Source organism: Dryobates pubescens, chromosome 24 (genome assembly GCF_014839835.1).
Source record: "Dryobates pubescens isolate bDryPub1 chromosome 24, bDryPub1.pri, whole genome shotgun sequence".
Lineage (NCBI taxonomy): Eukaryota > Metazoa > Chordata > Aves > Piciformes > Picidae > Dryobates > Dryobates pubescens.
The window spans coordinates 16,764,988-16,790,668 of record NC_071635.1 but is presented as its reverse complement, the minus strand read 5'-3'; the positions used below and the strand labels follow the sequence as shown (position 1 = coordinate 16,790,668).

The 25,681-nt window shown below is 64.8% G+C and overlaps 1 protein-coding gene across 1 annotated transcript in view; it reads right to left on the bottom strand.

Moving 5' to 3' along the window:
* KLHL8 (kelch like family member 8) overlaps positions 1 to 25,027 on the bottom strand; it is a 28,861-nt gene extending 3,834 nt beyond the window's left edge. Inside the window, exons 1-8 of the mRNA XM_054172748.1 lie at positions 24,933 to 25,027; positions 19,019 to 19,259; positions 13,747 to 14,295; positions 10,421 to 10,607; positions 7,039 to 7,182; positions 5,679 to 5,790; positions 3,111 to 3,279; positions 1,530 to 1,689 (exon numbers count right to left, since the gene is read on the bottom strand). Coding sequence (XP_054028723.1) covers positions 1,530 to 1,689; positions 3,111 to 3,279; positions 5,679 to 5,790; positions 7,039 to 7,182; positions 10,421 to 10,607; positions 13,747 to 14,295; positions 19,019 to 19,219 — 1,522 coding nt within the window. The 5' untranslated portion in view covers positions 19,220 to 19,259; positions 24,933 to 25,027. The remainder of the gene's footprint in view (positions 1 to 1,529; positions 1,690 to 3,110; positions 3,280 to 5,678; positions 5,791 to 7,038; positions 7,183 to 10,420; positions 10,608 to 13,746; positions 14,296 to 19,018; positions 19,260 to 24,932) is intronic.
* Between the last annotated feature and the right edge of the window lie 654 nt (positions 25,028 to 25,681).

Sequence of the window (25,681 nt, the reverse complement as noted above, 5' to 3'; positions counted from 1 at the left end):
CCAAAGGGGATAGCACCCAGGGGGATGGCATCTAAGGGGGCAGCCAGCACCCAGCCCTGCTGCTGGGCAGCAGCCCTGCCCCCTGCAGGCCGGGCTCAGTGCCGGGCAGCAGCAGCCTACCCCCTGCAGGCCAGGCTCAGCGCCGGGCAGCAGCCCTGCCCCCTGCAGGCCGGGCTAACAGCAGCAGCCCTGCCCCCTGCAGGCTGGGCTCACAGCAGCAGCCCTGCCCCCTGCAGGCCGGGCTAACAGCAGCAGCCCTGCCCCCTGCAGGCTGGGCTCACAGCAGCAGCCCTGCCCCCCGCAGGCTGGGCTCAGCGCCGGGCAGCAGCCAGGCCCCCTGCAGGCCGGGCTCAGCGCCGGGCAGCAGCAGCCCTGCCCCCTGCAGGCCGGGCTCAGCGCCGGGCAGCAGCCAGGCCACCTGCAGGCCGGGCTCAGCGCCGGGCAGCAGCAGCCCTGCCCCCCGCAGGCTGGGCTCAGCGCCGGGCAGCAGCCAGGCCCCCTACAGGCCGGGCTCAGCGCCGGGCAGCAGCAGCCCTGCCCCCTGCAGGCTGGGCTCAGTGCCGGGCAGCAGCAGCCCTGCCCCCTGCAGGCCGGGCTCAGCGCCGGGCAGCAGCCAGGCCCCCTGCAGGCTGGGCTCAGTGCCGGGCAGCAGCCAGGCCCCCTGCAGGCCGGGCTCAGTGCCGGGCAGCAGCCAGGCCCCCTGCAGGCCGGGCTCAGTGCCGGGCAGCAGCCAAGCGCCCCGCAGGCCGGGCTCAGTGCCGGGCAGCAGCCAGGCCCCCTGCAGGCCGGGCTCAGTGCCGGGCAGCAGCCAGGCCCCCCGCAGGCCGGGCTCAGCGCCGGGCAGCAGCCAGGCCCCCTGCAGGCCGGGCTCAGCGCCGGGCAGCAGCCAGGCCCCCTGCAGGCTGGGCTCAGTGCCGGGCAGCAGCCAGGCCCCCTGCAGGCCGGGCTCAGTGCCGGGCAGCAGCCAGGCCCCCTGCAGGCCGGGCTCAGTGCCGGGCAGCAGCCAAGCGCCCCGCAGGCCGGGCTCAGCGCCGGGCAGCAGCCAGGCCCCCCGCAGGCTGGGCTCAGCGCCGGGCAGCAGCAGCCCTGCCCCCTGCAGGCCGGGCTCAGCGCCGGGCAGGAGCAGCCCTGCCCCCCGCAGGCCGGGCTCAGCGCCGGGCAGCAGCAGCCCTGCCCCCTGCAGGCCGGGCTCACAGCAGCAGCCAGGCCCCCTGCAGGCCGGGCTCACAGCAGCAGCCCTGCCCCCCGCAGGCCGGGCTCAGCACCGGGCAGCAGCCAGGCCCCCTGCAGGCCAGGCTCACAGCAGCAGCCCTGCCCCCTGCAGGCCGGGCTCACAGCAGCAGCCCTGCCCCCTGCAGGCCGGGCTCACAGCAGCAGCCCTGCCCCCCGCAGGCCGGGCTCAGCGCCGGGCAGCAGCCAGGCCCCCTGCAGGCCGGGCTCAGCGCCGGGCAGCAGCCAGGCCCCCTGCAGGCCGGGCTCAGCGCCGGGCAGCAGCCAGGCCCCCCGCAGGGGCCGCGGTCCCTACTCACCCACCACGTAGAGGCAGCCGTGCAGCTCGCTGACGCCGTTGCCGGCCCTCCGCTGCGCCATCTCCTTCACCTCCAGCCACTTGTCCAGGTGGGGGTCGTACCGCTCCACGCTGGACAGCGAGGCCACGCCGTCGTTGCCCCCCACGGCGTAGACGTGGTTCTGCCGGGCAGCGGGAGGCTGAGCCGGGCTGTGCGGCCGCGCGGCGCCCCCAGGCGGGCCGGAGCAGGGGCTGGCCCCGCAGCCCTCCCTCCCCACACCCCCCACAGCCTCTGCTCAGAGCCCCCCAGCTCAGAGCCCCCCAGCTTGGCAGGGACCCCGAAGAGCACAGGAGACAATCGCAGGATCGGTAAGGCTGGAAAGCACCTCAGAGGTCATCAAGTCCAACCCCTGACCTAATCCCTAACACCTCCTGACAGCTAAACTGCGGGGGAAGGGGGGGAAGGGGGGGAAAGGGGGGAAGGGGGGGATTCACAAGATTGGAAAAGACCTCAGAGCTCATCCAGTCCAACCTCCCCCCCAGCACCATCTGAGCAACTCAACCATGGCACCAAGGGCCTCAGCCAGGCTCTTCCCACACACCTCCAGGGCTGGGGACTCCACCACCTCCCTGGGCAGCTCATCCCAGTGGCCAATTCCTCTGGCTGGGAAGAACTTTCTCCTCCCCTCCAGCAGATCCTCTGCTCCAAGCTGCCCAGGTCACAGTGCAGCTGCAATCAGCTGGCTCAGCAGCACTGGAGGCTGCCTTGCAACCTGATGCAAGCTCTGAGTGTGTGAGGTGGCTGAATATGTGCTGCCATGGGGGGATGGAGCCCCTCTTCTGCTTGGCTTTACTCACTCCACTGACCTGGTCTCATCTCCCCTCCCCTAGCCCAGAGGACCCCAAGGCTCAGCCAGCCCCAGCCCCCTGCCCTGGGCAGGGACACCTCACACTACAGCAGGTTGCTCACAGCCACCTCCAGCCTGGCTGCAAACACCTCCAGCCAGGAGGCTTCCATCACCTCCCTGGGCAGCCTGGGCCAGGCTCTCACCACCCTCCTGGCCAACAACTTCTTCCTCACAGCCAAGCTCCAGCTCCCCACTTCTACTTCTGCTCCAGCCCCCCCACTCCTAGCCCTCCCTCACCCCCTCCAAAGTCCCTCCCCAGCTCTCTTGCAGCCCCCTGCAGCTCCTGCAAGGCCACCAGAAGGTCTCCTGGGAGCCTTCTCCTCTGCAGCCTGCACAACCCCAACTCTCTCAGGCTGTGCTCAGAGCAGCTCCAGCCCTCTGCTCCTCCTCCTGGCCCTGCTCTGGACACCTTCCAGCCCCTCCAGAGCCTTCCTGGCACAGAGGCTGCAGAGCTGGCCCCAGAGCTGCAGCTGTGGGCTCAGCAGAGTGGAGCAGAGGGGCAGAATCCCCTCCCTGGCCCTCCCTCCAGCCCAGCCAGACCAAGGCCTCATCTGACCTGGCCTCCAGCACCCCCGGGGAGGCTCCCATAGGAATTTTGCTGACTGGAGGGGCTCAGCCCCACCAGCTGCCCTTTGTGAGTGTGCAGCAGTGTGGCTGAGCTGTGCCCAGCAGGGGAGGGCCAGGGTGGCACTCACCAGGAGGGCCACAGAGCCCACCCCTCCGCGGGGAGTGTTCATGGGGGCCACGGCGCTCCAGCGGTCGCACTCGATGTCGTACCTCTCCACGTCACTGAAGCAGGTGTTGTCATCCAGGCCTCCTATGGCATAGATGGGGCCACCAAGGGAGGCCAGGGCAATGCCTCTCCTAGGGGAAAGCACAGCAGGCACAGCTCAGGGCAAGCCTGGAAAGGTAGGGAAGGCACCGGAGAACTGAAGCGACCCAGGCTGGGCAGGGACTGGCTGCAGAGCAACCCTGGAGGAAAGGCCTTGGGGGTGCTGGGGGAGGAGAAGCTCCCCAGGAGCCAGCAGGGAGCACTTGCAGCCCAGAGAGCCAAGCAGAGCCTGGGCTGCAGCAAGAGAAGTGTGGCCAGCAGGGCCAGGGAGGGGATTCTGCCCCTCTGCTCCACTCTGCTGAGCCCACAGCTGCAGCTCTGGGGCCAGCTCTGCAGCCTCTGTGCCAGGAAGGCTCTGGAGGGGCTGGAAGGTGTCCAGAGCAGGGCCAGGAGGAGGAGCAGAGGGCTGGAGCTGCTCTGAGCACAGCCTGAGAGAGTTGGGGTTGTGCAGGCTGCAGAGGAGAAGGCTCCCAGGAGACCTTCTGGTGGCCTCCCAGGAGCTGCAGGGGGCTGCAAGAGAGCTGGGGAGGGACTGTGGAGGGGGTGAGGGAGGGATAGGGGTCTGGGACACCTCTGAGGGGGGCAGGAATCAGGCCTGGGACAGAAAGCCAGCAATGGGCACTGGCAGTCCAGAAGGCCAAGGGCAGCTGAGCTCAGCTGCCCTTTGCCTTCTGGGCTGCCAGTGCCCATTGCCAGAGGTGGAGGGAGAGGATCCTGCCCCTCTGCTCTGGGGGGTGAGGGAGGGACAGGACTGGGGGGGCTGGAGCAGAAGTAGAAGTGGGGAGCTGGAGCTTGGCTGTGAGGAAGAAGTTGTTGGCCAGGAGGGTGGTGAGAGCCTGGCCCAGGCTGCCCAGGGAGGTGGTGGAAGCCTCCTGGCTGGAGGTGTTTGCAGCCAGGCTGGAGGTGGCTGTGAGCAACCTGCTGTGGTGTGAGGTGTCCCTGCCCAGGGCAGGGGGCTGGGGCTGGCTGAGCCTGGAGCTCCCTTCCATCCTTAACAGTTCCATGACTGTCTGCCAGCAGCTGCAGCATTACCTGAGCAGCACTGGCTGCAGGCTGTGGCAAACAGAGGAGGGAAAGAGTCAAATTGTAATCAATAATCAGTGAGGGGGCAGGGCTGGAAGGGACCTGAGTGAGCAGAGAGTTGCAGACCCCCTGCACATGCAGGGACATATCCTCCTACACCAACTTGCTCAAGGCCTCATTCAAGCTGGCCTTGGAACACTTCCAGGCCTGGAGCCTCCACAAGCTCTCTGGGCAAGCTGTGCCAGAGCCTCCCCACCCTGCTGGGCAGGAATTGCTTCCTCAGGTCTCATCCCAAGCCAGCTTCATCCAGGCTGAGGCCATCACCCTTGCCCTGTCACTCCATGGCCCTCAGCACCACACCTCTGCCTCTTCCAAGCACCTGCAGGGCTGGGGACTCAGCCACTGGGGGATGCTGAGCCTGTGGCAGCCTCTGAGAGGCCTTTCAGGGAAGAATTTTGCCTCATATCCAACCTCAGAGCACGTCCCTGGGATTCTGCAGTGGGAAGCTTTTCTCCTGCCTTTCTCCCCCCTCCCTTCCCCAGCTGAGATGAGAGGCAGCCTTGCTAACAGAGGATCAGGGAATTGTTTGGGGTGGAAAAGGCCTCCAGGCTCACCCAGTCCCACCTCCAGCCCAGTCCCACCATGGGCACCAGACCCTGGCCCCAGGTGCCATGGCCACAGCTTGCTGCAGCACCTCCAGCCATGGGGACTGCACCACCCCCCTGGGCAGCCTCTGCCAGGCCCTGACCACTCTGGCAGCAGAGAGATTCTTCCTCCTCTCCAACCTAAGCCTCCTCTGGCACAACTTCAGGACATTGCCTCTCCTCCTATCACCTCCAGGGATGGGCATCCAACCCCCTCCCTGGGCAGCCTGGGCCAGGCTTGCAGAACCCTTGCAGGGAAGAAGTTTCTTCTCCTCTCCAACCTAAGCCTCCCCTGGGGCAGCCTGAGGCCATTGCCTCTCCTCCTGGCCCTTGTTCCTGGGGAGCAGAGCCCAACCCCCCCTGGCTGCAGCCTCCTCTCAGGGAGCTGCAGAGAGCAAGGAGGTCTCCCTCAGCCTCCTCTGCTCCACACTCCCCACCCCCAGCTCCCTCAGCTGCTCCTCCCCAGCCCTCTTCCCCAGACCCTTCCCCACCTTTCTTGCCCTTCCCTGGCCCTGCTCCAGCTCCTCAAGCTCCTTCTGGCAGCCAGGAGCCCAAAGCTGAGCCCAGCCCTCAAGCTGTGGCCTCCCCAGTGCTGAGCCCAGGGGCACAATCCCTGCCCTGCTCCTGCTGCCCACACCACTGCTGCTCCAGCCCAGGCTGCTGCTGCCCTCCTTGCCCCCCTGCCCACCCCCTGCCTCCTCTCCAGCTGCTGCCACCCAGCACCCCCAGAGTGGGATTTAAACCTCAGCTCAGGGCACACCTACCTCTTGGTGTTCATGGATGCCTTCATCATCCACTTGTTTGTGAGAGGATCAAACACTTCCATGCTTCCCAAGTGCTCATTGCCATCGTGGCCACCCACTGCATAGACTTTACCTGCAACACACAGAGCCCCCCCAGCCCCTGTCAGCACAGAGATGGCTTGGCTCTCATGTACAGCCCTGCATAGAGGCAGAAAGCTCAGCTGAAGGCTAAAGGGTTCCAGTGTTTTCAGTCTCAGGGCTTCAGGAAGTGCATTTTAATAGGGCTGGACCCAGCCAAAGATCTGTCCTGATGTGGACTTAGACTCACAGGGCTGGCAGGGCTGGAAGGGAGCTCCAGGCTCAGCCAGCCCCAGCCCCCTGCCCTGGGCAGGGACACCTCACACCACAGCAGGTTGCTCACAGCCACCTCCAGCCTGGCTGCAAACACCTCCAGCCAGGAGGCTTCCACCACCTCCCTGGGCAGCCTGGGCCAGGCTCTCACCACCCTCCTGGCCAACAACTTCTTCCTCACAGCCAAGCTCCAGCTCCCCACTTCTACTTCTGCTCCAGCCCCCCCAGTGCTATCCCTCCCTCACCCCCTCCAAAGTCCCTCCCCAGCTCTCTTGCAGCCCCCTGCAGCTCCTGCAAGGCCACCAGAAGGTCTCCTGGGAGCCTTCTCCTCTGCAGCCTGCACAACCCCAACTCTCTCAGGCTGTGCTCAGAGCAGCTCCAGCCCTCTGCTCCTCCTCCTGGCCCTGCTCTGGACACCTTCCAGCCCCTCCAGAGCCTTCCTGGCACAGAGGCTGCAGAGCTGGCCCCAGAGCTGCAGCTGTGGGCTCAGCAGAGTGGAGCAGAGGGGCAGAATCCCCTCCCTGGCCCTGCTGGCCACACTTCTCCTGCTGCAGCCCAGGCCCTGCTTGGCTCTCTGGGCTGCACCTCCTTCCTCCACCTCCCTGGGCAGCCTGTGCCAGGCTCTCACCACCCTCCTGGCCAACAACTTCTTCCTCACATCCAATCTGCATCTCCCCACTCCAAGGTTTTTTTCAGACTGGATGTAGGAAGAAGTTCTTCACTCTGAGGCTGGTGAGACAGCGGCACAGGCTGCCCAGGGAGGGCATCTTGGTGGTCTCCTGTCCCCATCTCTCTTTAAGCACCACAAAGGCCTGGGCCAAGGTGCCCCTGGAGCCCTGCCTTGCGCCCAGCTCTCCCAGCCGGCAGCAGAGCCTCTGCAGCTCGCGGGCCCTGGGAGCGCGCCGGCGGCCAAGCCCCCAGCCCGGGGCAGCGGCTTCCCAAGGGCCAGCAGGGAAAGCAAGCCCTGCCAGGGCAGCAGGAGCAGAGAAGAGGCTTTGGCAGGGGTGCTGCTGGGGGGGGGCTCACTGACCTCCCACGGAGATGACCCCCACGTGCCTCCTCCTGCTGTTCATCTCGGGGCCGAAGAACCAGCTGTTGCTCCTGAGGCAGTAGCACTCGATGCTGCGGAAGGGGTCCCCCGAGCCTCCTCTGCCCCCCACACAGAACAGCACACCTGCAGGAGACACCACAGCACTGGCCAGGGGAGCAGGGGCTTCAAGCTGGAGGGCAGGGAGGGGACCTCGGCCTCGGGCAGCCGGGGAGAAGTCCCTCCCGCGGGGGCGCCGCGCTGCCCGCGTGGGCGCCGGGCTTTGGCCTCGGCCCTGCCGCCACGGCCATGAACTCTCTGCCCTGCGCTCTTGGCGAGCAAAGCCCAGCCCAGCCCGTTCCAGATGTGCTCCTGGGGGACCTGGCTCGGCTCAGGGAGATCAATGGGGTGCTTGTTACCCACAACAAAGGGCAAAGCGGGGTCTGCAGCCGCGGGCTGGCGGCGCTCAGCTTCTGGCCCGAGGTCAAGGCCGAGGCAGCTCAGCCTGGGCATGGCTTTGGGCTGAGCATAACATCCTGCACACCCCAGCTTCAACAGATACCCCTCCAGGATAAGCCAAGAGTGCTCTGGAGACCCTTCCCATCCCAGCCTTAACAGACACCCCTCCAGGATAAGCCAAGAGTGCTCTGGAGACCCTTCCCACCCCAGCCTTAACAGACACCCCTCCAGGATAAACCAAGAGTGGTTTGGAGACCCTTCCCATCCCAGCCTTAACAGACACCCCTCCAGGATAAGCCAAGAGTGGTTTGGAGACCCTCCCCATCCCAGCTTTAACAGACACCCCTCCAGGATAAACCAAGAGTGCTCTGGAGACCCTTCCCATCCCAGCTTTAACAGACACCCCTCCAGGATAAACCAAGAGTGCTCTGGACACCCTTCCCATCCCAGCTTTAACAGACACCCCTCCAGGATAAACCAAGAGTGCTCTGGACACCCTTCCCATCCCAGCTTTAACAGACACCCCTCCAGGATAAACCAAGAGTGGTTTGGAGACCCTCCCCATCCCAGCTTTAACAGACACCCCTCCAGGATAAACCAAGAGTGCTCTGGAGACCCTTCCCACCCCAGCCTTAACAGACACCCCTCCAGGATAAACCAAGAGTGGTTTGGAGACCCTTCCCATCCCAGCTTTTACAGCTATCACATCAGGATGAATAAAGTGTTCTGGAGACCCTCCCCATCCCAGCTTTAACAGCTATCCCATCAGGATAAATAGTGGTTTGGAGACCCTCCCCATCCCAGCTTTAAGAGATACCCCTCCAGGATAAATAGTGGTTTGGAGACCCTCCCCATCCCAGCTTTAACAGATACCCCTCCAGGATAAGCCAAGAGTGCTCTGGAGACCCTTCCCATCCCAGCTTTAACAGACACCCCTCCAGGATAAACCAAGAGTGGTTTTGAGACTCTTCCCATCCCAGCTTTAACAGCTGTCAGGATGAATAAATAGTGGTTTGGAGACCCTCCACATCCCAACTTTAACAGCTATCCCACCAGGATAAACAGTGCTCTGGAGGACCCTTCCCAGCCCAGCTTTTACAGCTATCAGGATAAACCAATAGTGGTTTGGAGGTCCTCCACACCCCAGCTTCAACAGCTATCCCATCAGGATAAAGAAATAGTGTTCTGGAGACCCTTCCCATCCCAGCTTTATTAGATCCCATCAGGATGAATAAATAATGCTTTGGAGACCCTTCCCATCCCAACTCTAATAGCTATCAGGATAAATAAATAGTGGTTTGGAGACCCTTCCTATCCCAGCTTTAACAGCTATCAGGATAAACAACGAGTGGTTTTGAGACCCTCCCCAGCCCAGCTTTAACAGCTATCCCATCAGGATAAATAGTGGTTTGGAGACCCTCCCCATCCCAGCTTTAACAGCTATCCCATCAGGATAAATAGTGGTTTGGAGACCCTCCCCATCCCAGCTTTAACAGCTATCCCATCAGGATAAATAGTGGTTTGGAGACCCTCCCCATCCCAGCTTTAACAGCTATCCCATCAGGATAAATAGTGGTTTGGAGACCCTTCCCATCCCAGTTTTAATAGATCAAGAAATAGTGGTTTGGAGGTCCTCCACACCCCAGCTTTAACAGCTAATCCCATCAGGATAAACAAATAAAGCTTTGGAGACCCTTCCCATCCCAGCTTTAACAGACATCCCCATCAGGATGAATAAATAGTGCTCTGGAGACCCTCCCCACCCCAGCTTTAACAGATCTCATCAGGATAAACAAATAATGCTTTGGAGACCCTTCCCATCACAGCTTTAATAGATATCAGGATGAACAAAGAGTGGTTTGGAGACCCTTCCCATCCCAGCTTTAACAGATGTCCCACCAGGATAAACAAATATAATGCTTTGGAGGTCCTTCCCATCCCAGCTTTAATAGATACCAGGATAAACAAAGACTGTTCTGGAGACCCTCCCCCCCCCAGCTTGAACAGCTATCCCCAGCAGGATGAATAAATAGTGCTCTGCAGACCCTCCCCACCCCAGCTTGAACAGCTATCCCCAGCAGGATGAATAAATAGTGCTCTGGAGACCCTCCCCCCCCCAGCTTGAACAGCTACCCCCAGCAGGATGAATAAATAGTGCTCTGCAGACCCTCCCCACCCCAGCTTGAACAGCTATCCCCAGCAGGATGAATAAATAGTGCTCTGCAGACCCTCCCCACCCCAACTTTAACAGCTATCCCCAGCAGGATGAATAAATAGTGCTCTGCAGACCCTCCCCACCCCAGCTTTAACAGCTATCCCCAGCAGGATGAATAAATAGTGCTCTGCAGACCCTCCCCCCCCCAGCTTGAACAGCTATCCCCAGCAGGATGAATAAATAGTGCTCTGCAGACCCTCCCCACCCCAGCTTTAACAGCTATCCCCAGCAGGATGAATAAATAGTGCTCTGCAGACCCTCCCCCCCCCAGCTTGAACAGCTACCCCCAGCAGGATTAAACAAGTCATGCTCAGGAGGGGGCCAGTGGCTGCTAAAGCTCTGCTAGGAAAGGGCAGCACAGCCCCTAACTGCCAGAGGAGCAGAAGGGCTTCCCCAGGGCTCAGCACAGCTCCTCAGCATGGGCTGGGGTTGGAAGGGACCCCAAAACCCATCCAGACCCAACCCCGCTGCCGTGGGCAGGGACACCTCCCACCGGCCTGGCCCTCGACCCCTCCAGGCAGGAGGCAGCCACAGCCTCCCCGGGGCAACCTGTGCCAGAGCCTCCCCAGCCTCAGAGGGAAGAACTCCTTCCTGATCTCCAGCCTGCACCTCCCCACCTCAAGCTCCTGGCAGCCAAGCCAGGCCCAAGCCCTCTGCAGGCAGCCCCCTGGGAGCCCCTGCCCGCCAGCCCGCCGCTGCCGTTGGCATTACCGGCGGTCTGCTTGCGCGGCGTGGTGCGGATGGAGTACTCGAAGTCCGGCACGGCCCTGCTGCTCAGGTGCAGGTGGTAGTTCCTGGCCTCATCCAGCAGATCCCTGCACTTGAGGTTCTGCTTGACAATCTCCTCCTTGGCCACCACCCCCATCAGGAAGCACACGGGCAGGAGAGGCAGCCGGACCTGAGGGAAGCCAAGAGAGCCTGGAGGAGGCTGCTGGAGGGGCCCAGGCTCAGCCCCGGCCACCGGCCAGCCCCCAGGCTCCTCACCAGCACCTGCAGGGCCCCAGCTCACCCTGCCCACAACCACCCCAGGCAGTGCCACAGGCTGGGGGCAGAGGGGCTGAGAGCAGCCAGGCAGAGAGGGAGCTGGGGGTGCTGGGGGAGAGCAGCTGAAGAGGAGGCAGCAGTGTGCCCAGGGGGCCAAGAAGGCCAAGGGCAGCCTGGCCTGGGTCAGGCAGAGTGTGGCCAGCAGGAGCAGGGAAGTCCTTGTGCCCTGTGCTCAGCACTGCTGAGGCCACAGCTTGAGTCCTGTGTCCAGCTCTGGGCTCCTGAGGGTAGGAAAGAGGTTGAGCTGCTGGAAGGTGTCCAGAGAAGGGCAAGAAAGCTGGGGAGGGGTCTGGGGCACAGCCCTGTGAGGAGAGGCTGAGGGAGCTGGGGTTGCTCAGCCTGCAGAAGAGGAGGCTCAGGGGAGACCTTCTTGCTCTCTGCAACTCCCTGCAGGGAGGTTGGAGCCAGCTGGGGGTTGGTCTCTTCTGCCAGGCCCCCAGCCGCAGAACAAGAGGACACAGCCTCAAGCTGTGCCAGGGGAGGTTGAGGCTGGAGGGGAGGAGAAAGTTCTTCCCAGCAAGAGGAATTGGCCACTGGGATGAGCTGCCCAGGGAGGTGGTGGAGTCCCCAGCCCTGGAGGTGTTCAGGAAGAGCCTGGCTGAGGCCCTTGGAGCCATGGTTGAGTTGCTCAGAACTGGATGAGCTCTGAGGCCTTTCCCAACCTGGTGAATTCTGTATTCTGAGTACAGCCACGTGGGGCTCAGCAGCACTGTCCCTTGGCCCAGGCTGGGAGCAGAGGAGTCAGAGATTGATAGAATGGGTTGGGTTGGAAGGGAGCTCCAAAGCTCATCCTGTCTAACCCCCTGCAGGCAGCAGGCTCTGTGCCCATGAGAGCAGCAGCTCAGTGCTGCCTGTCCTGAGGCCAAGGGCCTGTGGGGACAGAAGCAGGCTTGGAGTGGCCTCCCTGCATGACAGGGTAGGAGGAAGGAGGAAGAAGATGTTTGAGGCACACAGCAGCTGTGTGGTGCTGGCACAGTCACAGAGAGCTCTGGGCTGGAAGGAGCCCCTGCAGGGACTGAAAGGTGCTCTGAGCTCTGCCTGGAGCCTCCTCTTCTGCAGGCTGAGCAACCCCAGCTCCCTCAGCCTCTCCTCACAGGGCTGTGCCCCAGACCCCTCCCCAGCCTTGTGCCCCAGACCCCTCCCCAGCCCTGTGCCCCAGACCCCTCCCCAGCTTTGTTGCCCTTCTCTGGACACCTTCCAGCAGCTCAACCTCTTTCCTAGCCTCAGGAGCCCAGAGCTGGACACAGGACTCAAGCTGTGGCCTCAGCAGTGCTGAGCACAGGGCACAAGGACTTCCCTGCTGCTGCTGGCCACACTCTGCCTGACCCAGGCCAGGCTGCCCTTGGCCTCCTTGGCCCCCTGGGCACACTGCTGCCTCCTCTTCAGCTGCTCTCCCCCAGCACCCCCAGGTCCCTCTCTGCCTGGCTGCTCTCAGCCCCTCTGCCCCCAGCCTAGATCCCTGCCTCTCCCAGGCACATCCCTGTCTCTCCCCAGCAGCCTCTCCCTCCCCCGCAGCCCCTACCCCCCACCCCTCTACCCCCCACGCCCCTCTCCCACCCCCCCTCTACCCCTCACACCCCTCTCCCCCACCCCCTCTCCCCCCTGCCTCCCCTCGCCACCCCTCTCCCCCCAAGTCCTCTCTCCGCCTCCCCGCAGCCTCTCTCCCCCCAGCTCTCTCCCCCTCCGCAGCCTCTCTCCCCCCCGCAGCCTCTCTCTCCCCCCAGCCCTCTCTCTCTCCCCAGCTCTCTCCCCCGCAGCCCCTCTCTCCAGCAGCCTCTCTCTCCTGCAGGCCCTCTCCCCTGCACCTCCTGTCTCTTCCTGACAGCCTTCTCTCCCCTGCAGCCCCCTCTCTCCATCACCCCCCTGTCTCTCCCCCATAGCCTCTCTCCCTATCACCCCCCCGTCTCTCCCCTGCAGCCCCCTCTCTCCATCACCCCCCTGTCTCTCCCCCATAGCCTCTCTCCCTATCACCCCCCCCGTCTCTCCCCTGCAGCCCCCTCTCTCCATCACCCCCGTCTCTCCCCATCACCCCCATGTCTCTCTCCATCACCCCCGTCTCTCCCCCACAGCCTCTCTCCCCATCACCATGTCTCTCCCTATCACCGCGCTGTCTCTCCCCCGCAGCCCCTCTCCCCAGCACCTCCTCTCCCCTGCAGCCCTCTCTCCCTATCACCCCCATGTCTCTCTCCATCACCCCCCATCACCCCCCTGTCTCTCCCCATCACCCCCCAGTCTCTCCCCATCACCCCCTATCACCCCCCAGTCTCTCCCCATCACCCCCATCATCCCCCTGTCTCTCCCCATCACCCCCCATCATCCCTGTCTCTCCCCATCACCCCCCAGTCTCTCCCCATCACCCCCCATCATCCCCCTGTCTCTCCCCATCACCCCCCATCACCCCCCAGTCTCTCCCCATCACCCCCCATCATCCCCCTGTCTCTCCCCATCACCCCCATCTCTCCCCCGCAGCCCCTCTCCCCAGCACCTCCTGTCTCTCCCCCGCAGCCCTTCTCCCCAGCACCTCCTGTCTCTCCCCTGCAGCCCCTCTCCCCATCACCCCCCATCATCCCCATGTCTCTCCCCAGCACCTCCTGTCTCTCCCCCGCAGCCCTTCTCCCCAGCACCTCCTGTCTCTCCCCTGCAGCCCCTCTCCCCATCACCCCCCATCACCCCCATGTCTCTCCCCATCACCCCTGTCTCTCCCCAGCAGCCCCTCTCCCTGTCACCCCCGTCTCTCCCCATCACCCCCCATCACCCCCGTCTCTCCCCGTCACCCCCGTCTCTCCCCGTCCCCCCCCTGTCTCTCCCTGTCACCCCCATGTCTCTCCCCATCACCCCTGTCTCTCCCCAGCAGCCCCTCTCCCCGTCACCCGTCTCTCCCCGTCACCCCCCCGTCTCTCCCCATCACCCCTGTCTCCCCCCGTCCCCCCCCTCTCCCCGCGCAGCCCCTGCCCCGGTGCCCCCCGCGCCTGCGCCCGCCGGGGGCCGCGGACCTGCGCCAGGATGCGCGGCAGCCAGGCGGCGTGGTGCTGGGGGTTGGCCAGCAGCCACTTGAGGGCGGCGCCGTAGACCTGGCGCTCGTCGCGGACGTTGAGGTCGGGGGAGGAGAGCAGGCGGTGCAGGTGCTGGGGGGACACGGCCACGAAGTCCTCCCCCTCCACCACCTCGGCGAAGTGCTCGCAGGCGTACTGGTCGGCCATGGCCAGCAGGTCCAGGCGGTTGTGGCTCTCGGCGAAGGCCCTGACGGCCAGGCAGTTGGAGGGGTGGAAGTGCAGCTTCATGTACTCGCAGCAGGCCCTGGCCACCGGCTCCACCTGCAGGATGCAGGCGGCGTACAGCAGGGGCTGCACGGTGTCCACCGTCAGCGCCAGCCGCGACGAGTAGACGAAGCGCACCAGGCCCTGCACCGCCTCCCCGTCCAGGTCCCGGATCTCCACCAGGCTCTGCCTGGCCTCGGCCATCTCCGACAGGAACATGGCCCTGAAGTACGGGATGCCGCAGGCCAGCACCAGCCGGTGGCAGGGGATCAGCTTGGAGCCCACCTGAGGGGGAAGAGAACAGCGCAGGGCCGCTGGAGAGCCAGCAGGGGCAGGCAGGGGACGCTGCCCCCCTGCCCCACGCTGCTCAGACCCCCCCTGGAGCCAGCAGGGGATGCTGCCCCCCTGCCCCACGCTGCTCAGACCCCCCCTGGAGCCAGCAGGGGATGCTGCCCCCCTGCCCCACGCTGCTCAGACCCCCCCTGGAGCCAGCAGGGGACGCTGCCCCCCCTGCCCCACGCTGCTCAGACCCCCCCTGGAGGCAGCAGGGGATGCTGCCCCCCTGCCCCACGCTGCTCAGACCCCCCCTGGAGCCAGCAGGGGATGCTGCCCCCCTGCCCCACGCTGCTCAGACCCCCCCTGCAGCCAGCAGGGGATGCTGCCCCCCTGCTCAGACCCCCCCCTGGAGCCAGCAGGGGCAGGCAGGGGATGCTGCCCCCCTGCCCCACGCTGCTCAGAGCCCCCCTGGAGCCAGCAGGGGATGCTGCCCCCCCGCTCAGACCCCCCCTGGAGCCAGCAGGGGCAGGCAGGGGATGCTGCCCCCCTGCCCCACTCTGCTCAGACCCCCCCTAGAGCCAGCAGGGGATGCTGCCCCCCTGCCCCACTCTGCTCAGACCCCCACTAGAGCCAGCAGGGGCAGGCAGGGGATGCTGCCCCCCTGCCCCACGCTGCTCAGACCCCCCCTGGAGCCAGCAGGAGATGCTGCCCCCCTGCTCAGAGCCCCCCTGGAGCCAGCAGGGGATGCTGCCCCCCTGCCCCACACTGCTCAGACCCCCCCTGGAGCCAGCAGGGGATGCTGCCCCCCTGCCCCACGCTGCTCAGACCCCCCCTGGAGCCAGCAGGGGATGCTGCCCCCCTGCCCCACTCTGCTCAGACCCCCCCTGGAGCCAGCAGGGGATGCTGCCCCCCTGCCCCACGCTGCTCAGAGCCCCCCTGGAGCCAGCAGGGGATGCTGCCCCCCTGCCCCACGCTGCTCAGACCCCCCCTGGAGCCAGCAGGGGATGCTGCCCCCCTGCTCAGACCCCCCCCCTGGAGCCAGCAGGGGCAGGCAGGGGACGCTGCCCCCCTGCCCCACGCTGCTCAGACCCCCCCTGGAGCCAGCAGGGGATGCTGCCCCCCTGCCCCACGCTGCTGAAACCCCCCTGGAGCCAGCACGGGATGCTGCCCCCCTGCCCCCCTGCTGAGACCCCCCCTGCAGCCAGCAGGGGATGCTGCCCCCCTGCCCCACGCTGCTCAGACCCCCCCTGGAGCCAGCAGGTGATGCTGCCCCCCTGCTCAGACCCCCCCCTGGAGCCAGCAGGGGCAGGCAGGGGATGCTGCCCCCCTGCCCCACTCTGCTCAGACCGACCCTGGAGCCAGCAGGGCAGGGAGGGGATTCTGCCCCTCTGCTCCACTCTGCTGAGCCCACAGCTGCAGCTCTGGGGCCAGCTCTGGAGCCTCTGTGCCAGGAAGGCTCTGGAGGGGCTGGAAGGTGTCCAGTTCTGGACACCTTCCCCCTTGTGCAGCCCCTGGGCACCTCTGAACAGAACCTGGCCCCATCCCCCTGAGCCCCACCCTTGAAGTATTGATCAGCATTGATCAGATCCCCCTCAGGCTGCTTTGCTCCAGGCTAAGCAGCCCCAGGGCTCTCAGGTGGGGAAGGGTCTGGGGAAGAGGGCTGGGGAGGAGCAGCTGAGGGAGCTGGGGGTGGGGAGTGTGGAGCAGAGGAGGCTGAGGGAGACCTCCTTGCTCTCTGCAGCTCCCTGAGAGGAGGCTGCAGCCAGGGGGGGTTGGGCTCTGCTCCCCAGGAACAAGGGCCAGGAGGAGAGGCAATGGCCTCAGGCTGCCCCAGGGGAGGCTTAGGTTGGAGAGGAGAAGAAACTTCTTCCCTGCAAGGGTTCTGCCAGCCTGGCCCAGGCTGCCCAGGGAGGGGGTTGGATGCTCATCCCTGGAGGGGTTGCAGAGCTGTGGTGCTGAGGCCATGGCTCAGCAGTGGACTTGGCCTGGATGACCTCAGAGCTCTTTTCCAACCTAAATGACTTCCCTGAGTCTCTGCCTACCCAACAGCAGAGCAACCCTGAGTGCTGCTGAGTGCAGCAGGCAAACACCCATGGAGGAGGCAGCAGATGGAAATGGAGCAGTGGGGGTGGATGACATCACTGCAGAACTCACAGCCCCACGCCAGGAACACAGAAATAACCCAAAGCAGGGGGAGGAAAGCAGCTGGGGAGCATCTGCCACCCCCCACCCTCTAGCAGGAGCTGCTCACATGGCAGCAGCACTGCAGCAGGGGAGTCAGAATCACAGAACTGCCAGGCTGGGAGAAGCCTTCCAGGGAAGAAGTTTCTTCTCCTCTCCAACCTGAGCCTCCCCTGGGGCAGCCTGAGGCCATTGCCTCTCCTCCTGGCCCTTGTTCCTGGGGAGCAGAGCCCAACCCCCCCTGGCTGCAGCCTCCTCTCAGGGAGCTGCAGAGAGCAAGGAGGTCTCCCTCAGCCTCCTCTGCTCCACACTCCCCACCCCCAGCTCCCTCAGCTGCTCCTCCCCAGCCCTCTTCCCCAGACCCTTCCCCACCTTTCCTGCCCTTCCCTGGCCCTGCTCCAGCTCCTCAAGCTCCTTCTTGCAGCCAGGAGCCCAAAGCTGAGCCCAGCCCTCAAGCTGTGGCCTCCCCAGTGCTGAGCCCAGGGGCACAATCCCTGCCCTGCTCCTGCTGCCCACACCACTGCTGCTCCAGCCCAGGCTGCTGCTGCCCTCCTTGCCCCCCTGCCCACCCCCTGCCTCCTCTCCAGCTGCTGCCACCCAGCACCCCCAGGGCTTGCTCTGCTGCCCACTTTCCAGCCCCTCTGCCCCCAGCCTGCAGCCTTCCTGGGGTGGCTGTGCCCCAGGCTCAGGCCCCAGCCCTTGGCCTTGTTGAGCCTCCTGCAGCTGAGCTCAGCCCTGGCTGCAGCCTGCCCTGGGGCCTCTGCAGAGCCTTCCTCCCCTCCAGCAGCTCCTCACTGCCACCTTTGTGCCAGCTGCAGCCCCCCTGAGGCTGCCTGGCTGCCCTCCTGCAGCTCCTTGCTGAAGTCACTAAGGACAACTGCTCCCAGCCCTGAGCCCTGGGCACCACCACTGCTGCCTGCCCCCCAGCTGCCCCTCTCTCCATCCCCCACCACTGCATGGCCAGGGCCAGGGCTCACTTTGGGCTTTTTTCCCCCTTTGGGCAGGGTGGAAGTGAGATGTGTGAGAAGAAATCCTGCTGGCCAGGAAGCAGGGAGCAGAGGGCAGAGCCAGGCTGGAGATAAGCATCAGGGATGCAAGTGTCTGCAGAACAAAAGCAGCTGCAGGGAGCTGCCACTGCACAGAGAGCTGATGATCACCACTGGGAGCTGCCTGAGGAGGCAAGCTGGGTGAGATCAAAGCCAGGCCCTTCCTCTCCTGGGCTGGCAGCAGCTTCAGTGTTTACCTTTCAGCTGTGAGCTCTCTAAATAAGAAAACCCTTGGGGGGCATCTGAAGAAGCCTCAGATCCAACAGGGATGCTGTGGCTCCCATGCTCCTGCCCAGCCCCCCTGCCACCTCCACACCTTGGCACAAAGGGGCAGTGCTCAATGGCTCCAGGCCCAGATGGGGATGGGTGAGAGGTGGAGACCCCCAGGGTCTGTGCTGGGAGCACAGCTGATCAATAGCTTCATCAATGACACAGAGAGGGACACTGAGGCCCCCCCAGGAGGGTGCAGATGGCACCAGCTGAGTGGTGTGGTGCAGGAGTGTGAGGGATGGGAGCCAGGCAGAGGCAGCTGCAGAGAACCTCCTGAGCCTCAACAAGGCCCAGGGCAAGGTCCTGCTGCTGGGTCAGGGCAAGGCCAGAGACCAGTCCAGGCTGGGGGTGAGGAGAGTGAGAGCAGCCCTGAGGAGAAGGCCTTGGGGGGGCTGGGGAGGGGAGAAGCTGGCCAGGAGCAGGCAGGGTGAGGCTGCAGCACAGGAGGCCAAGGGCAGCCTGGGCTGCACCCAAAGCAGGGAGGCCAGAGCTGGAGAGAGGGATCCTGCCCCTCTGCTCTGCCCTGGGGAGACCTCACCTGCAGGGCTGGGGCCAGAGCTGGAGAGAGGGATCCTGCCCCTCTGCTCTGCCTGGGGAGACCTCACCTGCAGGGCTGGGGCCAGAGCTGGAGAGAGGGATCCTGCCCCTCTGCTCTGCTCTGGGGAGACCTCACCTGCAGGGCTGGGGCCAGCTCTGGAGCCCTCAGCACAGGAGGGAGCTGGAGCTGAGGGAGAGGCTCCAGAGGAGGCCAGCAAGATGGTGAGGGGGTTGGAGCAGCTCTGCTGTGGGGCCAGGCTGAGGGAGCTGGGGGTGTTGAGCCTGCAGAAGAGAAGGCTGCAGGCAGAGCCCAGAGCAGCTGCCAGTCCCTGCAGGGGCTGCAAGCAGGCTGCAGAGGGACTGCTGCCAAAGGGCTGCAGGGACAGCCCCAGGGGCAATGGGTTGAGATGAGAGCAGAGCAGCTGGAGCTTGGATGTGAGGAACAAGTTGTGCCCCAGGAGGCTGCTGGAAGCCTGCAAGAGGTTGCCCAGGGAGGTGGTTGTGGCCCCATGGCTGGAGAGCTTGCAGGGGAGGCTGGAGAGGGCTCTGGGCAAGCTGCTGCAGGGGAGGATGTCCCTGCTGAGGGCAGGGGCTTGGCCTGCAGGGGCTCTGCAGCTCCCTTCCAGCCCAGGGCAGCCCAGAGGCCTCTGCCTTCCTCAGTGGGCAGTGCTGGAAGAATGGGGCTGGGACAACCTCACCTTCAGTGTCACATCACAGAGCTCTCCAGCTTCAAAGAAGTGAAGCAGAGAGCTGTGGAAATCCTTCCAGGCCTCATTGGCTTCAAAGACAAAGATGTCATCCTCAGCATCACTGCTGGAAGACCTGGCTGGCTGCTGCCTCCTTTTCCCCTTGGCCTGCTGTGCCTTTGCCTGCTCTGGCACCAGGGATTCTGAAGCCATCAGCTGATTCTTCTGCCACCAGGTGCAGCTCCAGGTGCTCCTGCCAAGACACAAGCCAGCCCATCAGGAGGCAAGTCCCACACTGCAGAGCCTCCTGCTTGAAGATGAAACCAACCCAGCAGAAAGCAGAGGAGACCCAAGGTGCCTGCTGCTGCTGGGGCTGCAGGGCAGAACCCTGCCCTGGATTGCCACTGGGGAGGCCACAGCTGGAGTGCTGGGCTCAGGCCTGGGGCCCTCACTACAGCAACCACAGGGAGCAGCTAGAGAGCATCCAAAGAGGGCAGAGGGGCTGGAAAGTGGGCAGCAGGGAGAGCCCTGGGGGTGCTGGGAGGCAGCAAGTGCTCCCTGCTGGCTCCTGCTGAGCTTCTCCTCCTGGCTCCTGGCTGCCAGAAGGAGCTTGAGGAGCTGGAGCAGGGCCAGGGAAGGGCAAGAAAGGTGGGGAAGGGTCTGGAGGAGAGGGCTGGGGAGGAGCAGCTGAGGGAGCTGGGGGTGGGGAGTGTGGAGCAGAGGAGGCTGAGGGAGACCTCCTTGCTCTCTGCAGCTCCCTGAGAGGAGGCTGCAGCCAGGGGGGGTTGGGCTCTGCTCCCCAGGAACAAGGGCCAGGAGGAGAGGCAATGGCCTCAGGCTGCCCCAGGGGAGGCTTAGGTTGGAGAGGAGAAGAAACTTCTCCCCTGCAAGGGTTCTGCCAGCCTGGCCCAGGCTGCCCAGGGAGGGGGTTGGATGCCCATCCCTGGGGGTGCACTGAGGGCCATGGTGCCCTTGGTGTTTGGTTAATGCTTGGACCTGATGATCCTAAAGGCCTTTTCCAGCCTACATCCTTCTGCTCCCCAGTCTCAGGGGAGAGAAGCAGAGGCAATGTCCTGAACTTGTGCCAGGGGAGGCTCAGGTTGGAGAGGAGGAAGAATCTCTCTGCTGCCAGAGTGGTCAGGGCCTGGCAGAGGCTGCCCAGGGAGGTGGTGGAGTCCCCATGGCTGGAGGTGCTGCAGCAAGCTGTGCCCATGGCACTGGGGCCAGGGTCTGGTGGCCATGGGGGGGCTGGGTTGGGGGAGCCTGGAGGCCTTTCCCCACCCAACCCATTCCCTGATTCTCTGTTAGCAAGGCTTCCTCTCACCTCAGCTGGGGAAGATGGAGGGGAGGAAACAAAAAGCTTCCCACTGCAGAACCCCAGGGAGGAAACCACTGCTGGCAGCCTGTGCCCCAGACCTGCAGAGGGCATGGGACAGAAAAGGCAGGGCAGAGGGAAGGAGGCTCCAGCAGGTACAAACTGAACATGGATGAGGAAGAGGGAAAAAGGGGGGAGCTGGAACTGCTGCACAAGGGTTTTACACCCTGGTGTTTCACCCTGCAGCCTTTTGCCCTTCACTTCTAAGTGAAGGATAACCTCTAACTCCTGGGTGCTCTGACCCTCCCCCTGCCCTGCTCCTGACCTGCTCACACCTCACAGGAGCTCTGCAGCACACTGCCTGCTTCAGAGCCACAGCATGTGTTGGGATGGAAGGGAGCTGCAGGCTCAGCCAGCCCCAGCCCCCTGCCCTGGGCAGGGACACCTCACACCACAGCAGGTTGCTCACAGCCACCTCCAGCCTGGCTGCAAACACCTCCAGCCAGGAGGCTTCCACCACCTCCCTGGGCAGCCTGGGCCAGGCTCTCACCACCCTCCTGGCCAACAACTTCTTCCTCACAGCCAAGCTCCAGCTCCCCACTTCTACTTCTGCTCCAGCCCCCCCAGTCCTGTCCCTCCCTCACCCCCTCCAAAGTCCCTCCCCAGCTCTCTTGCAGCCCCCTGCAGCTCCTGGGAGGCCACCAGAAGGTCTCCTGGGAGCCTTCTCCTCTGCAGCCTGCACAACCCCAACTCTCTCAGGCTGTGCTCAGAGCAGCTCCAGCCCTCTGCTCCTCCTCCTGGCCCTGCTCTGGACACCTTCCAGCCCCTCCAGAGCCTTCCTGGCACAGAGGCTGCAGAGCTGGCCCCAGAGCTGCAGCTGTGGGCTCAGCAGAGTGGAGCAGAGGGGCAGAATCCCCTCCCTGGCCCTGCTGGCCACACTTCTCTTGCTGCAGCCCAGGCTCTGCTTGGCTCTCTGGGCTGCAAGTGCTCCCTGCTGGCTCCTGCTGAGCTACTCCACTGGATCAGGTTGCCCAGAGCCCTGATGAGCCTCACCTTGGCTGTCTCCAAGGATGAGGCCTCAACCACCTCCCTGGGCAGAAGCAGCTGCCTCAAGCAGGTGGCTCCAGCACTGCAGGCACTGGAAGCTGCACATGGCAGATCTGACATGGTTCCAGCACTGCCTGGGAACTCTTTCTGGATGCTGGACACAGAGGCTGCTCACTTGGAGCATCTTCATCACTGCTCCACTCTGCTGAGACCACAGCTGGAGCTCTGGGTCCTGTGCTGGAGCCTCTGTGCCAGGAAGGCTCTGGAGGGGCTGGAAGGTGTCCAGAGCAGGGCCAGGAGGAGGAGCAGAGGGCTGGAGCTGCTCTGCCCTGAGCACAGCCTGGGAGAGTTGGAGCTGTTCAGTCAGATCCCTCTGGGTTGTGTAACTTCCACTGCTGCAGAGCAGAGAGGAGCAGCTGGGCCAAGGGGGAACCACAGCCTATGAAGCAGGAGGCCCCAGCTGCTCCCTCAAGCACCTCCACCCCCCCATGAAACAACAGCTCCAGGGCCACCAAGCAACCAGCCTGAGCAGGGATGGGAAAGTGGAACCTGTGAAAGCAGGAAGGAAACTCCAGCAGGCAACACAAAGAGCTGGGAGAGCTGCAGCACAGAACCACAGAGAGCTTTGGAGTGGAAAGGATTCCTAACTCCTTCTCTTCCAACCCCCTGCCTCCTACTACACCACCTTGAGCTTGGCTTTCAACCCACCCAGGCTTGGAGCCTCCAAGAGTGTTCTGGGCAGGCTGTTCCAGTGCCTCCCCACCCTCATGGGGAAGAATTGCTTCCTCCTCTCTCATCTGAATTCATCTTCCTCCTGTTTGAGCCACCACACCTTGTCCTTTCCCTTCCATGCCTTTGTCAGCAGCCCCTCTGCAGCTCCCCTGGAGGCCTCCTTGAAAGCACAGAACCACAGAGCTGGCAGGGCTGGAAGGGACCCCAAGGCTCAGCCAGCCCCAGCCCCCTGCCCTGGGCAGGGACACCTCACACCACAGCAGGTTGCTCACAGCCACCTCCAGCCTGGCTGCAAACACCTCCAGCCAGGAGGCTTCCACCACCTCCCTGGGCAGCCTGGGCCAGGCTCTCACCACCCTCCTGGCCAACAACTTCTTCCTCACAGCCAAGCTCCAGCTCCCCACTTCTACTTCTGCTCCAGCCCCCCCACTCCTGTCCCTTCCTCACCCCCTCCAAAGTCCCTCCCCAGCTCTCTTGCAGCCCCCTGCAGCTCCTGGAAGGCCACCAGAAGGTCTCCTGGGAGCCTTCTCCTCTGCAGCCTGCACAACCCCAACTCTCTCAGGCTGTGCTCAGAGCAGCTCCAGCCCTCTGCTCCTCCTCCTGGCCCTGCTCTGGACACCTTCCAGCCCCTCCAGAGCCTTCCTGGCCCAGAGGCTGCAGAGCTGGCCCCAGAGCTGCAGCTGTGGGCTCAGCAGAGTGGAGCAGAGGGGCAGAATCCCCTCCCTGGCCATGCTGGCCACACTTCTCTGGCTGCAGCTGCTGCTTCTCATTTGAGAAGGAGGAGAGGCTGGGAGCTCCTGGTGCTCTCTCTGCCCAGCAGCTGGTTTTGAACACAGCAAATATGAAGCCTGGGGCAAGGGAAGTGGCCTCTGCTTTCTGCCTACAGCAAGCTGCTTTCTCAGCCCATGGTCATGGAATCACAGAGTGTTAGAGGTTGGAACAGACCTCCAGAGATCCTCCAGTCCAACCCCCTGCCAGAGCAGGGGCACCCAGGGCAGTGCTCTCAGGAATGCATCCAGGTGGGGCTGGAAAGGCTCCAGAGCAGAGACTCCACAACCTCCCTGGGCAGCCTGCTCCAGGCCTCCAGCAGCCTCACACCAAAGAAGTTTCTCCTCCTGCTCAGCTGAAACCTTCTCTGCTCCACTCTGTGTCCATTGCTCTTTGGATGGCTCCTGAGCACCACCCAACAGAGCTTGGCCTCCTCCCCTTGCCCCCCAGCCCTCAGCTCTTGAGAGGCATTGATCAGCTCCCTCTCAGCCTTCTCTCCAGGCTAACCACCCCCAGGGCTCTCAGCCTCTCTGCACAGGGGAGATGCTCAGGTCCCCAACTCCTCCTCCTGGCTCTCCCTTGGGCTCTCCCCAGCAGCTTTCTGTCTCTCTGCACCTGGGGAGCCCAGAGCTGGGCACAGGATTGCAGCTGTGGGCTCAGCAGGGCAGAGCAGAGCAGAGGGGGAGCAGAACCTCCCCAGCCCTGCTGGCTCGGCAGGCCTGGGGCTCCCAGCGGGGTTTATCTGCTGGCTTTGCCTCCCTGCTGGGACCTGGGCTGCGCAGGACCTGCCGCGGGGGCCGTGAGAGGCCAGCCCCGGCTGCCGGCCACCCCCTGCCCGCTCTCCCGGGGGCTGATCCGCACCCATCCTAGCTTCCCCGACACCAAACCCAGGCTGGGTTCGGCTCGCTGGAGCCGGCCCTGGCCACAAGCCCAGGCGACAGAAGGCTGCCGGGGCTCGTCCCCACCCCGAGGCTGCGCTCCCCCCGGCGGGGCTGGGGCGGAGAGAAAGCAGGGGAGGGACTCTCGAGGGTGTCAGGTAATGAGAGGGGGAATGGAACAGAAAGAGAAAGGGGTAGGAGCTAGGAGACACTGAAAGGATCGAGGAATGGATGAGAAGCTCAGCAGGAGCCAGCAGGCAGCACTGGCAGCCCAGAGAGCCAAGCAGAGCCTGGGCTGCAGCAGGAGAAGTGTGGCCAGCAGGGCCAGGGAGGGGATTCTGCCCCTCTGCTCCACTCTGCTGAGCCCACAGCTGCAGCTCTGGGGCCAGCTCTGCAGCCTCTGTGCCAGGAAGGCTCTGGAGGGGCTGGAAGGTGTCCAGAGCAGGGCCAGGAGGAGGAGCAGAGGGCTGGAGCTGCTCTGAGCACAGCCTGAGAGAGTTGGGGTTGTGCAGGCTGCAGAGGAGAAGGCTCCCAGGAGACCTTCTGGTGGCCTCCCAGGAGCTGCAGGGGGCTGCAAGAGAGCTGGGGAGGGACTTTGGAGGGGGTGAGGGAGGGCTAGGAGTGGGGGGGCTGGAGCAGAAGTAGAAGTGGGGAGCTGGAGCTTGGCTGTGAGGAAGAAGTTGTTGGCCAGGAGGGTGGTGAGAGCCTGGCCCAGGCTGCCCAGGGAGGTGGTGGAAGCCTCCTGGCTGGAGGTGTTTGCAGCCAGGCTGGAGGTGGCTGTGAGCAACCTGCTGTGGTGTGAGGTGTCCCTGCCCAGGGCAGGGGGCTGGGGCTGCCTGAGCCTGGGGGGGTCCCTTCCAGCCGTGACCGTTCCACGGGGGTCTCCCCGGGACAGGCAGGGCGCCGGGGGGCTGCTGAGAGCGGGAAGCTCAGTCCGGGCAGCGCAGGGGCGCCCCTCGCCCCCGGCCCCCGCACCTGAGGGCAGGTGAAGGCAGGCAGCGCCGAGGCGCCGTGGCGCCGGCGGGCCCCGACCGTGGAGCAGCGCTGCACCGTGGCGGGGGGGCGGCAGCGAAAAGGCCCCGGTGCGGGGGTGTGCAGCCCTCCCGCTGCCGGGGCGCGGCGGCCCGCCGCCTTTCCGCCGGGCTAAGAGGAGGCCTGGTTCCCCCCCGGCGCCCGCCCCGCTCACCTGCGCCGCCGCCGGCGCCGTTTGTGCCGCTCCCGGCGCCGCCGCGAAGAGCTGGGGTCCGGCGGAGGCCCGGCGGGAGGCAGCGCGCGCGCCCGCGCCCGCACGGCGGCGGCGGTGGGGACGCATGCGCCGGGCGGGGCCGCGGGGGCGGGGGCGGGCGATCGGGCTCGGGCTCGGGCTCGGGTTCGGGCGCTCGGGTTCGGGCTCGGCTCGGGTTCGGGCGCTCGGGTTCGGGCTCGGCTCGGGTTCGGGCGCTCGGGTCGGACTCGGCTCGGGTTCGGGCGCTCGGGTTCGGGCTCGGCTCGGGTTCGGGCGCTCGGGTTCGGGCGCTCGGGTTCGGGTTCGGGTTCGGGCGCTCGGGTTCGGGCTCTCGGGTTCGGGCGCTCGGGTTCGGGCGCTCGGGTTCGGGTTCGGGCTCGGCTCGGGTTCGGGCTCGGCTCGGGTTCGGGCGCTCGGGCTCGGGCGCTCGGGTCGGGCTCGGCTCGGGTTCGGGCTCGGCTCGGGTTCGGGCTCTCGGGTTCGGGCTCTTGGGTTCCGGCTCGGTTCGGGCTCGGCTCGGGCTCGGCTCGGGCGCTCGGGTTCGTGCTCGGGGGCTCGGGGCTGCCGGCGGCGGGGGCTGCCGTAGGGATGCTCTTGAGGAGCCTTTGAAGGGTGGTCGTTGGAGGCTGCTCTTGAGGGGTCTTTGAGAGGTGATCGTTGGGGAACCTCTCCTGCAGGGTCTAAGGGGAGGTGGCTGCTCCTGGGGGGTC